This window comes from Bactrocera oleae, chromosome 4 (assembly GCF_042242935.1).
Source record: "Bactrocera oleae isolate idBacOlea1 chromosome 4, idBacOlea1, whole genome shotgun sequence".
Taxonomy (NCBI): domain Eukaryota; kingdom Metazoa; phylum Arthropoda; class Insecta; order Diptera; family Tephritidae; genus Bactrocera; species Bactrocera oleae.
Window position 1 is genome coordinate 12,974,912 of NC_091538.1, and position 13,994 is coordinate 12,988,905.

General features: G+C 35.7%; 1 protein-coding gene across 1 annotated transcript in view; it reads right to left on the reverse strand.

Moving 5' to 3' along the window:
• Positions 1-13,994, reverse strand: part of LOC106614457 (uncharacterized) — a 54,598-nt gene that overhangs the window by 16,913 nt on the left and 23,691 nt on the right. The window contains exons 4-5 of the mRNA XM_014230209.3: positions 8,108-8,210; positions 5,782-6,774 (exon numbers count right to left, since the gene is read on the reverse strand). Of these exons, the coding sequence (XP_014085684.3) occupies positions 5,782-6,774; positions 8,108-8,210 (1,096 nt within the window). The remainder of the gene's footprint in view (positions 1-5,781; positions 6,775-8,107; positions 8,211-13,994) is intronic.

Here is a 13,994-nt window from a genome sequence, read left to right on the forward strand (position 1 = left end):
TTTTATTACGCTAGCGTTATTCAGCTGATTTCGTTGGTTTTTTAATTTTTAAATATTACATTTTTTAGCAGCTGTTTAATGTTAATCGATATTCAGCGCATTCAATTGATAAATTAAACTCAGTTAATATCATTGTTTCCTTGAGAAGACATTCTATTACAGGCTATTCAGAGTTAGTTGTTTAGTTGAGCCACATTCAGCTTCAAATAATAGTTTACAAGTAAAATTATTTTAACAAAGCTCAATAACTACAATTTAGTTTCTTTTAGATACATTCAGCGCAATTCAGCTAACATATTTGTTTCGTCAAGTACGCCAACATGTTAACGTAGTCCAACCATATTAAAAAAAACTGTACTGAATAATCTTAATCTTTTTTTCAGCACATTCAGCGTCTTAGTTATGAAATTCTGCCTTATTCAGCAACATTCAGCACATTTTTGCGTTGTAGAGCACACTTTATGGTTAGGTAACCTTATTTAATATACAAACAAAGCGCTGAATATACATATATTAACAATATTATATAACATTGAAGTTTTTGTGACTTAAATAAACTCAGCTAAATAAGTTGACATCATTATAAGCATAAATTGTAATTGGAGCAATAGTATTTCTTCCTAGTTGCGCATATCCACATTAAAAAAATCTTCCACAAGTCAATCGCCAACACTGTAAGCCATGCAAACGATGTGAAATCACAAGCAGCTGACAGCGTGACAAACACGCGACTGTCGAAGCGTACAACCAAAGGGTGGCAGCAAAAGCACAGTGCAGGCCCATGACATGCAAGTCAGCAACAGCTGGAAATAATGCTGTGAATTATGTCGCTTGGCTGAGCCTATTGCACAACATTTGCTATGTTGTCAACGCCTCGCAAACAGCTATGACAGGCAACTAACGGTACAGCAATGCACCGCAAGGAGCAGTTGCCATATTGCAAGTTAGCGATAACGGTGTACGTTAAATGCAATTAAAATTCCGTAAGTGGGGCTGGCACTAATAGCTGAATTGATGCTAATATGCTTACATAAGTAAATACTGTTATTGATTTGTTATGTATTTGATGTGCTGAATAACTGCTGAAAAGCGTTTTTCGGAGAGCAGTTAAGATTGTCTTTTCTTAAATTTGTTCTCAAGCTCTCCGCACTTACATTTAGTGTATTATTTAATAAATGCTTCCACAGATCAATAACGCAACTCAGCAGTTTCTAATTAGAATGCTTTAATTAGTCGGCTCTTTCGAAATAGTAATAATAATAGCTGGGCTTAAGATCACTCGAAATTCTCTGTACTTCACAATCAAAAATTATGTATGAATTGAAGACAAGATGTGACATTCGTCATGTATCTAAATACTAAACAGAGAGAGTAAAAGATATAACATCTGATCAAATTTGACCCGGACTGCAAAAAAAAAAAAAAAAAAGTTCACGTATTTTAATATAATAATAGGCGACTGAGTCAATATATGTATGTATATGAAGATTGTTTATTTTGAAGTGTTTGTTATGTTGATATTTCGGGTTATTCTAGCTTTAATAGAAGTCTTCTTAACCACTACCTGAAGAACGTTGTGCAGTCTGGTTAAAATATCATCCGAAGAATTGACATCAAAAATAGTTGTTGGTTCTTGAAGTGGATGTACACACAATAACCATTTCGGGAGAAATGAATGTCGCATTTAACTAATCAGCCGCTTAGTAACCATTTGGTAAACTTAGGTATTGCGGCTGACCAGCAAGAAAAATATCACGTTGACCACACTCGAACAGTTATAAACAGGCCCATTTTCATAAAGACTCCTAAAGATTGATCAAATTCTCTCATACATTTGCAAAGAGTATTGCGTTCGCCTGAATGACTAATCACATGCGGTTCAAGATCATTCATTACAGAAATTAGCCAGTACAGAAGGAAGTCAATAAAATGTTTACCTCGACGCGCATATTCCCATTAGATTATGTATAACCAGAGCAAGTTAAGCTTTGCTGAGAGAAAGAGAGTGTAGATGAAATGCCGATATAACCTGGTTTGGTAACTACGCAATTGTTAGTGGTTGACCAGTTTACAGGGAGTAGAATTTTGACCGAGGTAGTCAGATGACATTAGAAAGCTATTGCCTTCACTTGCAAGCTGAATAGCCTTACAGTTATCTATGATCTTGATCAGGCACTCAAAGAAGTGTTGTGACGAGAAAGCTGGAAGTAATTAATATTGAGAGCATAGTCAGCGATTTCAGAACATTATTCCGTCTCTGCTATCGAATGAATGCGCAACTCTCCGAAGGTCGCTCCACTGCGATAAGTTATAGCTCCCACTGCTTGAAGGCCGTTGTAGTGGTCAGAAAATCTGAAACTTGAGTTGAATATGTGCTTCGTAATATGTACTCCTCCACCAGGCTTTCTGTTGTTGTTGTTGTTGTAGCGGCAGAATTTTGCCGAGTTGACAGTCCTTGGCCGGAATAAATCCGGGTTCGTTCCGATTCCAAAGACCCGACTGTCGTGGGAACAGGCTTTCTCCTAAGCTGCGCTTTAAACGATATTTTGGTTTGAATGTTGTCATTTTAAAGCCACTGTATATAAACTCTTGAAGCTCACAGATGAGCTTATTATTTGTAATTTTTAATTTTTTTTTGTTTTAATCAACTGACATCCACCCGCCTGCTGCCATCAAAAACCAGCAAGTGTGAATATTTGGTTGCTCGGTGACAACTCGGTAAATAGCTGCATCAGTGTTGCGGCCTAACTTTCGGACAACAACGTGTTTTTTCTGCAGTTTGCATAGCTGTCACCAAAGGAAGGTTGAGCTTAAATTTCAATTGCCACACAAGTGTGGCATGCAAAGTTTTTCTCACCCATATAGAAGAGTGTAGTGTCAAAATGCAGTGTTGCATTGACGTTGCAGAGACACATACACAAAAACACATACAGTTGAGATGTGTGTGTGTGTATTTGAGGCGCCTTCCAGTCTGGCCGCTTGCCAATGGCCCGCATTTGCACTCACTGCCACAAACCACTAATGAAAGTCAACTTGGAAAAGTTTTGCTGCTCGCCACACCGCCAAGACCACCAGCCAATGGTGAGATGATGTTGCAGCAATGCATAAACTTTGCTTTCTTGTTGTGGTTGTTGTTATTGTTGTTGCTATTGCTGTACGGTTTTAGGTTGTGCAACTTTAAGTTGAAAGCAAAATGCAATTAAAATGCAGCAATGTGGTAGCCAAACGCCAGTGGCAACCATACACACACACAAACAAACGCGTACATACACATAAGTAAATGTGAAAGTAAATGAGTTATTCAAGTGAAAGGTTTAACTTTATGAGGCCGAGCGTGTTTGCAGTTCGGGAGCAAACTAATTTCACTATTTGCTTGTTGCTCTTGAATAGTTACCGTTAGCATAAGAAATGTTTTTGGTTTTTTTATTTTTTTTTTGCTTTGTTTGCTTTACAGCGCATTGTTGCTTTATTTGCTTGTTCGGTTAGTTAGGTTGTCCTGGTTGGCTGCGTTTGGCACGTCAAAGTTTTTAGTTGATTTAAAATGAGTGAAAGTTTGCGCAAGCAACGAAAGTGGATTTCCAGATTTAATGGTTGCGTCAAGTGGAGAAGATAGTAGCTGCTTGGAAATTGTTGGGAAATTTAAGAAAGTTTATCAAAAACACTGCGAACTTGTGGGCGGAAGTTGAGTTGATTGGGAGAGAGTTTGAGAGTATAGAGTTTGTAAGCAGAGAGTTTATAAGCAGAGAGCAAAACCAATAAGCAAATTATTTTCAAAGTATTTGATGGAGCAGCAATAAGCCGCTTTGGGATGAGATAAGAGTTTGTATTCTAAAAAAGCTAGAAAATAAAATATTACTCGAGGATAATGAGACAATACATCGTTTGTAGGAATATTTCAAAAATCATAGGAAGTCGAATTTAATAGAGGGTAATGGGCTTTGCTACTGACATTCAATTCTCAGATATGAATGAAATATATTTTAGTAAAACATTTCAACTGCCTCAGTGTCTGACTATTGCAGAGAAATACACAATATTTTTTTTTTATCGAATATCACTTCCCTCGAGCACTTTAGTCCAAATTTTTGAATTTCTTAAACCATCTCAAAAATTTAAAAGGTAATACATGATCTAAAACGATATTTATCGCATATAGTTTTTAATTTGTATACCATGGCGCCTCTTGACCTGTATGCAAAGGGTCCATTTTATTGAGTTCTCGTAGTCTCTATTTATCTATTTATGGTATCCGGCAGGATAACGGTCGCCTAGCTGATTTACAGATACTCTATTTAGCAGGTAATAGCTATTCGTAAGTGCTTGCTATTTGGTGAAAGCGATGTCTCGATATGTCCCCGGCACATTTATTCCAATAAGTTCTGTTCCCTTTCGAACTAGTTGATGTATGCACGTGAATAAGATAATAAAACCAGATCACATTGGTTTTAAGACCTCAGGGTTTCAATCGTAAGACGAGCTGAATTTTTTTACGAGATATAAGCGATCTATATAATTGTTTCTTGTATTGGGTTAAGTTAGGTCGTATTGTAGTTCCCCGCAGCAAAGGCAACGCAGGATTACACTTCGGCAGCTGCGAGCTCTGGTTCTTTGTGATTCTCAAAACTCCTAGATAGGAATCACCAGACTCTTATAGATCGACAAAGTACTTTAAGCTTACGTACAATTAAAGGCGACTAATTTCAATCCCAGCCACTTCTCCCTGCTTTAAGTGTGCTTACCGAACTGTTTCAAACTCAAGCTGGCAAAAGCTGTATAGTTGAGAAGAAACTGCTTTGAAAATTTCATCACGCCTTTATTCATAAAGCTTTGCAAATTAACATCCGACAGATATGTAGTCTCATCGCATATGAGGCAATTGGATAGAGCGCAGTCAGAGGACCTATTCTGGCAAAATGAGCCTTGGGATGGGCAAGTAGTTTAGAGAACCTTTTGCATTCCACAGTCAGAAGGATCTTGCAACCGTTTAAGTTTTGTTAGTTGACCAGCGCTTGCCAAACTCACGAGAGCTACATAAACCTAATGCTGGAGCTGTTCAAGGTTCTTAATTTACTAATGTTTACTTTAGAAATGTTTTGAGTAGCCTTGCCACCTACTTACAAGTACCATATATAAAGAAAATAAGTTAAAACAAATTAAAAAATAAATTCAAAATTTCTATTGAGGGGATAAACTAAAAAGTTCTTATTAGATACTTTGGGAAATTTTTAGGGGGGTTGCCAACTGTTCACAAATTTTAATTACAAAAAAAAAACTAATTATTATAATCTGGGTATCCAGCTGAGTATACTTGATTTTAAAAATGTTTTTAAAAGTGTTGCCACCTTTGTAAAACTTTCAACAAACTGAAATGATATAATAAATATAATATTACAATATTACAATAGGGTAATAACTTTATATATAATTAACTAAAGAGTTAATTTATTTTGTTTGAAATATTATTGTATGCGGTTGCCATATGTTTACTAATTTTAATTTTAAAAAATTATAAGGTAAACTAGTTATTAAAATTTGTATATCAAATTAAAAAGTTTAGATTGACATACTAAAAAAAATTTATGAAGTGTTGCTACCTGTTTAAATTTTTTAATTCCTAGAAACACTACAATATATTTGGTATTACTAAGTATTATTTATGGTTATGTTGCATTTAATTTTATTAAAAATTCAAGCGTCTTTTAAATTCAACAAAGAGTATTGAAGGGTTGCCATTTGATTTTCAAGCAAATCGCTTTTAATTCTTTGCATTTGCTTACTTACCGTGCACCGTTGCCGTTTGGTATGCTGGCGGTGGCGGCAGTGGCATCACATCAGCGGCGCTGCCCAACAAAGCGGGTTGCTGTTGTTGTTGTTGTTTGCTCGTAGCATGCGTTAGTTGTATGGTGTGATATTTCACAATCGGCTGATTGCAAAGCAATTGTGTTGTGGTTGCCGAGCTGCTGACCGATCCCAAGCCAGCGCCACTCATTGTTGTTGCTATTGTAGCGTCATTGTTTGCTGTTGTTGCTGCTGCTGTAGCAACGGACGTATAGCTCGATGGCTGCTGCTGCTGTTGTTGTTGTTGTGGATGCGCTGCTGTGGCAATTGGAAAGTAAATTGTGGCCGTCGCTGTGCCTCCACCGGGCACTGACACATTCGCCGATTGATAACAATTGCCCGACATGCCGGTGGCGATGAGTGTTGCACCTACACCGATGCCGACGTTGCCATTGCCGTCGGTTGTGCAATTATTGCCACTGCCACTCAGCGCTGAGGCGATTCCTGTTGCAGCCGGTGTTGTTGTTGTTGTTTGAAAGCGCACCAACGCACCGCTGGGCACAGCAACATACTGTTGTTGTTGTTGTGGTTTATGTTGGTGCGTTTGCAGTGTTGCGTACTGACGCAATGTTGGCATTGTTTGCAGTTGTTGTTGTTGGCCTTGTTGTGTGGGCGATGAACCGGCCGATACGATGTGGAATGTTTGCATGGTATGTTGTTGTTGCGATTGTGGTTGTTGCTGTTGCTGTTGGAAATGTTGCGGTGACGGTGTGGCCGAGCGGCTATAAAGTTGCTGATATTGTTGTTGTATTGATTTCGGTGCTGCCGTTGCTGTTGTTGCCATTAGCATAACATCGGGTCGTTGTTGCTGTTGCTGTAGCTGTGGTTGCTGCTGCTGCTGCTGCTGTTGATAGTAGTGCGCATTGATTTTCGCTCCCGTCAACATTTGGTTTTGATTTAATTTCGCCGGTGAGTTGTGCAGCAGGCGACAGGAGTCTAAAAACATAGAGTCGAGAGAGAGGCAAATGTAAATTTTTAAAAAAGTCGCTTGAACTTGAGTGCATAACAAGTGAGAGAAAATGTGTAAGAAAAATGCAGTAGAAATAAATTTTCAAGCAGTTTAGAGGCATAAAGGAGCGCGAGCGCTTCGAAATATAACTTTCAGGTTTTGGTGCAAATCGGTGAAAGCCGAACACACCGTGATCTTTACGTTGAAATTTAATATGCAGAAATTAATTTTGTTTATATGCGAAATCATCACCTAAGTGCTGCCATACCATTCATTCGAGTATAATATTAAATCTTTTGCTAGATAGATGACGCTGTACTGCAAACATTATAAAATAAAGGTTCTTAGAGTCCAACTTACCTTATGTTTAACCTATATGCCGTATTAGTAAGAGAAATGAAACTACTACTATGGACTTGAAAAAATTGTTCCGCTAGGTGGCGCTTATGTTGTGATATTTGGAATACTCGTGGTATATATATTACCGGTGAACAAAATGAGACTAAAGTATTAGAAAAGCCATTTTATAATCGATCGGTTGTGTTGGTCGGTATTCATGTCTAATATGCAGTAATTTTAAACATCGATGAAATCTGAAGTTTTTGGTTTTCATTCGTCTAATTTATGAGGTTTATTTATTCCTAACTTTCTTAAGACTGTAAAGTATGTAAGTGGCTCATAGACAATTTTTGAGTTCGAAGCTTTTTGCATTATAAAAGTATTCTTGATTCGTGTCGTTTTTAACTCTAGGTAGATAGGTAGAAAAGTAAGAATTTAAAAAAGCTCAATGCCAGCTATATGGTTGGCCCAATAGGTGGCGCAATATTGACTATAAACTTTTTAAAATAAACTTTGTTCTAGTACCGACCAATCAAGCTTGCTTTGATTTCCTTACATTTGTTTTCCTTCATAGATATAGTGAGGATTTAGTTAAAAAACTCAAGAGTTTCGAAAATATAAATGCAAGATAAATGGTTGAGCCGATTGGTGGCGCAATATTTTCATACTAATTTGTGTTTGGCAAACTTCGAAGCAAATTTTGTTCTGGTACCGACCAATCAAGCTTGCTTTGATTTCCTTGCATTTTCTTTCTAAAACTGTAACGGTTAAATTTTCCTAGTACAAACAAATTTTGAAACATTGAAATAAACTTTTTCTGCTAATTTTTCAAACAGAAAACTTTTTCGCAATTTAGTTGGTTTCAGCTTTTGTATAAGTATTGAGAGATTATTTTTGGATTATGTAATATAATTGGTGTTCATTTACGAGTTAGCACGTGATCTAATGGAAATTGTTAAATAGATTTATTCATAAACTCACCATCTACCGGATCGCCAATATTACCGCTATTGCTGTAATCGTAACCACTGCTCAGATTTGTTTCCGTAATTAAAGCATCGTATTTACAGTTTTTGCAGTCCAACTGTAATGAAGTATGGGGAAAATATTATTCAATAGAATTTCAGAATAGCAATAATAAATCACTACACACATAATATATTTAAAATTATGCAATCCAATACCTTTTTAATATGCTGGAATAAAACTCATATTCTCTAAGAAACCAACAAAGCCTCTTACTTCTGCACATTTTTAATTTAAAAATTTTCTTTAACAAAAAAAAAAACAAAAAAATAACCTTATGGTTATAAGCTAAAATGGTATAGTAATATTTAAGGGAACCAAACTGATTCTACTGAAAGTTATTCATCTGTCGATATGTAGCATAATATTGCCAGGCTTAACCGATTTCGTTCGAAGGAACTTTAAAGCTTGTTAAGAGCGAGTTCCTACCCATAAAACACAATAACTAAACTTGCTCCGAAGAACTCACCGTAGCTTATTTGAGTTCATAATATTATTTATATTTCATATTTCACCATTCCATTAAGTTGGTATTTCGTTAAAATATTCATGTCATAAAATAAAATATTTTGCTAAATATGGCGTTTTGATAGAAATATCTCTCAAAATATATTAATTAGATGTTCTTATGAATAAGGAATATTTAATACACATTTGTTATGTCAGGTGAATAATTAAACTGTAAGTATTAGACTGTAACGTGGTTTACAGTGTGTCAAATTTAATGACACTAATTTGAAAAAGCAAAATTTTGATAGGTAGTAGTGTATATCCACTTATTTGGAAAAAAAATTGTTTCTTTGACAATAAGTTGTTAATTTTCATAGTAGTGAGAATTTGTATTAATTTGACTGATGAATAAAAAATTTAACATATAACACAAGTTTGCTAATTTGTCACAAAAAGAGTTGTCAGTTTCACTTGGGCCAACAATTAACACAAACTCAATAGACAAGCACAAATTAAATTTGTTTGATAGATTAGAAATCTGAATCGGAAAGTGTTGTTATAAATTATTAAAAAAAATAATATTCTTATTCAATTCCATAGGTTTGACTAAAACTGTCATTAAATTTGGCGTAGTGAAAATCTTCTTTATAAAGAAGCTGCAGCAATGGCTAAAGCTCTTTGGTGAACAGAGTTTGAGTTTAACTTTTAAAAGTTAAAGATATCGGTATAAGTATGACGCCGATTTTAAAATGGTCGGAAACTGGACCGCAATACTGACAGAAATACGACACGAATGAAGAATTTGGTGAGAGGTTTTGAAGATTTTTTTTCCATACTCGGGGATTAATTTATATATGAAAATAGTGAGTAAATCATATAATTTCTTCTTGTTTGTTTTTTCCTCTGCTTTGGATCGTTGGATTAAAACTAAATATTCCTTCATCTTGAAGAGGGTATATTAGGTTTGCCACGCATATTCCATCATCCGCGAACTAGCGCATCGATTTTTGAGATATCGCTCTGATATCTTACACACGCTCCTTTCTCTTCAATAAGCTGCTCATATTTTGGAATCGTCGATATCGGAACACTATAGCATATAGCTGCCATACAAACTGACCGATCGCAATCAAGTGCTTGTATGGAAAACTTTTTCATTTTACGAGAAATCTTCACGAAATTTGACAGAATTTATTGCCTAAGACAATTATACACTTTTCCAAGAAACTTTTTAGTTTGGATCTATATAGCATATAGCTGCCATACAAACTGAACGAACAAAATCATGTGTTTGTATGAAAAACTTTTTTATTTGACAAGATATCTTCAAGAAATATGGTATAGATTATTGTCTAAAAAAATGGAATAACAGCCTAATATATTGTTCAGTTTCGGTATTAAAAGTTTCGGTGCAATCGAAGTTCAGGTTGTTCTTGTTTCAAAATTTATTCGTGTTATTTCATTTGTATAAATAATTGAATGACGTAAAACTGCCAAAACTACAATGAAAATGAGCTAACGCAATAATAGCCCAAAAGAGTTCCATTTCATATATTTGTATATTAAAAGTTCAAATAATAATATTCCTTAACATCAAAGCACTATCCAGAGTTGAAATTAATTCAATATTTCATTTAATTAAATTAAATTCCATTAAACCCTTGCTGTTTCCCGAAAATTTCCTTGCAACCATGTGGTGTGTGAACTTACTAACTGTGTATATACAATATATAACACTTTCATTTGGCTATCTCACATTTTCTGCTCTGCTCCATGCTGTGCTGCGAGTATATGCTCCGCCAACTAATCTCATTCACGAAATCCTACACTAAATTTGCTATCAAAGCATATTAAACGAGCGAAAGAGCAACGCGTGATAAAGTCACACTAATCCTTTGAACAAAACCTCAGTGGCCACATGCAACACCAGACACATACAAACACACATGCACAAGCTGACAACTCGATGCTTACAAATTTATATACAAATGGACTTTTACAGTTGTCAGTTAACCAATCAGTTTGCTGTTGCAATGAAAGGACGTTGGGGGATTTTATTGGTGGCGTTTGCTACGTTGAGTGTGTAAGTGTTTCTGTGTATGTATGTTTGAATATAGCTATCTAAATGACTTCGTGACGCTGCTCTAAGCTACAAGGTGTGCTGGGGTTGGCAAATCTAAGCACTTCTATATATTCAAAATAAATATCGGGCTATTTATATCCTCAACTGCAGCGTGTGCTTGCTGGAATCCCTTCAACATTCGATTGCTCAAGCCCTCTACATGCACACATGCACATTTATATGCAAGAAAATCGTTTTACATATATACGCACATACTAACATGTAGAATTTTTAGCTCCCCTTTCCACATTTTTGCCACATACGATTATTTCTATGCATATCAGTTTTCGAATTTTTTCGTCCACATTGCTAGACAGTGAATTTCTCTTCTTTATTTTCAACGATTTGCGACTTTATTTTAACAGTCAATTAGTTCACTTGCAGCTTTCTGTGGCACAACACCACTGCTGTAGTGTCTGTATAGCTAGCTGAAAGTCGATTGGCTGACATTTGAGCTTAAAAGTCCGTTGTGGAGAGCAAAGCGGTACGTGAATGCAATTGGTCTTGAGCTGCAGACCATATGTGGTGTAAAAAATTGGATATTGGATTTGGTAATGGAAAGCAAATGGGATTTGGAAAACATAAATAGGAACATATATGAAGGTAATTACCGCAAAGATTAAAAAAGAAAACAAGTAGCGAGGAAAACGTTGACTTCGGCTGCACCGAAGCTATAATATCCTTCACGGGTGCAATTTTTATAGCCTAAAGAGGGCATAAAAAGGAATTTATTTTGACTTAGTTCGTTCAGTTTGTATGATAGCTATATGCTATAGTGAAGCGATCTGAACAGTTTCTTCTGAGACTAAATCGTTATCCTGGGCAAAAGTCCATGATAAATTTCGTGAGGATATCTTGTCAAAAAAAAAATGTTTTAATTGCAAGGACTTTATTTTGAATATTTTGTTTGTATGGCAGCTATATGCTTTAGTGAATCGATTTGAACAATTTCTGTGGAGATTATACCATTTCTTTCAGCAATAATTCATGCCATTTTTTGTAAAGATATCTTGTCCAATAAAAAAGTTTTCCATACAAGGACATGTATTTGATCGCTCAGCTTGTATGGCAGCTATAAGCTTTGAAAGAAAAGAGCGTTGCCAAAATTTAAGATCCATCTATATCCCATAAACCGCTAAGCACTCAGTATATGCACAAACTCTCGCATATATACAAACAGACAGACGAACATGGCTAAATCGACTAATCCCTTCATTTAATTATGGATGCTGGGAGAGCCGTAAGGACATACAATTAGCACAAACTGCTAATTAAACTATATTCTTGCCGCAAAAAGCAACCGTGCTTACATAACCGCAAGCAAATTTACTACAAAAATCAAATAAGTTAAATAAACGCAAGCGACATGTGTTCAACATGTGTGTGTCGCGATAAACCGCAAAAGCTTGTTAGTAATGTGGTTAACACAAACGCACGCATTATTTAAGCCAAATAATTGTGTAGCTTAGATATATTTCTAAACATAACTTCGTTAGAATACAAGAATTGCTGTAATTTGTTAAGTATTTGCTTAGCTAACTGCCTTCTTTCGCCGTCTGCTTTCTTCCTTCGTTCTTTTTCTTTAAACCTTGCACTATATGTACTTGTGGCAAAACCACCGAATTTTCCTAAAACCCAAACGCTTTTTCAAAATTATCGCATAAATTCGTTTAACGCTTTCATTTGCGTGCATAATTTGCCGCTTCGTAGCGCCACAAACCGCAGTGTGACACTTTGTTAACCAACGAAACGCACACAAATTCCATACGCAGCTCAGGTGTGTATGCCACGGCGTATACGCAACATCACTCAACTACTCCGTTGCGGTCTGGAAGCGATTTGTTGTCTTACTAGCAGCTTCTATACTATTTACCTTGTTCGCTTAAGCTGCTTACTTCCGGTTATTGCAACGCCTGCTGTTATAGTAATTTAATTACACCTCCTCCCCACAAGCCTCTTCAACACCGCTGTAAGTTCTTGTCCATTGCTTGTCTTTGCTAAAGTCCGTGTCAATTTTAAGCGTTGAAAATTTGCAAGCATTAAAAGTTTTCACACATTTTACTGCAGATTGAAGGTGTTAATTAGTGTAGCAAGTACCTGTCTGTGTGCCTGTTTGAGTTAGTAAGGGTTGTAAGTGTGTGGTTAAGTTGTTGTAAAGTGATTGGGTTGTTTTAAAGTGGTTGTCTTGCTGTTCCACAAATTTTATCGTTATTGTTGTTGGTTGGAATTTGTAAATATTGCGGCTGTTGTTGGTTAAATGTCAATGTATATACATTTTTTCTTTGGCGTTGCTAAGGAATGTGTGAGTACAAACAGATTACTGTACTTGAGTTCAATACACTTTTTTTTATTATTTATTATTTGTAACACCTAAAATTAGGCGAGACAGATAAATAGTTATCCGTTCGTCCATGCAAGCGATAACTTGAGTAAAAATTGAGATATTGAGGAGAAACTTGGTACACGTGCTCATTGGTTATCCTCATTTCGAATATTGACTACACTGTGAAAATAGGCGCAATCGAACCAGTGTAACGCCTACTTCACAATGTTAAAATTCCCTCTGATCCTTGCACTTTACGGTATATAAATCGAGAGCTAATGATGTTATCGAAATAAAACGAGCAAAACAATGCTATCTTTAAGGTGTACCAACCTAGGACTAAAAATAGTCGAAATCGGACTATAACTTCTCAAGCTGCCAGATACTGATATGAAGGCCTTAGTACCAATGGCTAACCTTTTTACCGTAAATATTGGTCTATCTGTGAGATATTTTTGAGGATTTTAGCTGAAACCTTTTGCCGGTAAAAATATTTCCTTGTGCCTAAAATATACCTAATACACAAATTTCTAACTTCTGATTATCTTTATACTGATCATTATATCAGATATCTGGAAAGAATTAAGTTAACATCGTATATATTCTAATTTAATGTAGAAAATGTGTGTAACCGCGAACTACGTCAGCCCACATATACAACTATAAGTTCTACAGTATACTTGAGTAATCTCAAACAAACTGATGGCATGAGTAGACCCTCTCATAGTCCCAAAAACATATATCATATATACTGATTTCCGACTTGCAGAAGTGTAAAATGTTCCGCTAGACTCGAGTTTAGCACTTCTTAACTTGTTTTTGGTTTTCTTTGTACAATTATATGGATCAATATGTGCTTGAATTATTTTAGCCATTCACCAAATACAGTGATTTTCGCTTTCCAGTTTACTTTGTACCAGATATATGTATCAATACGTGGAATATTT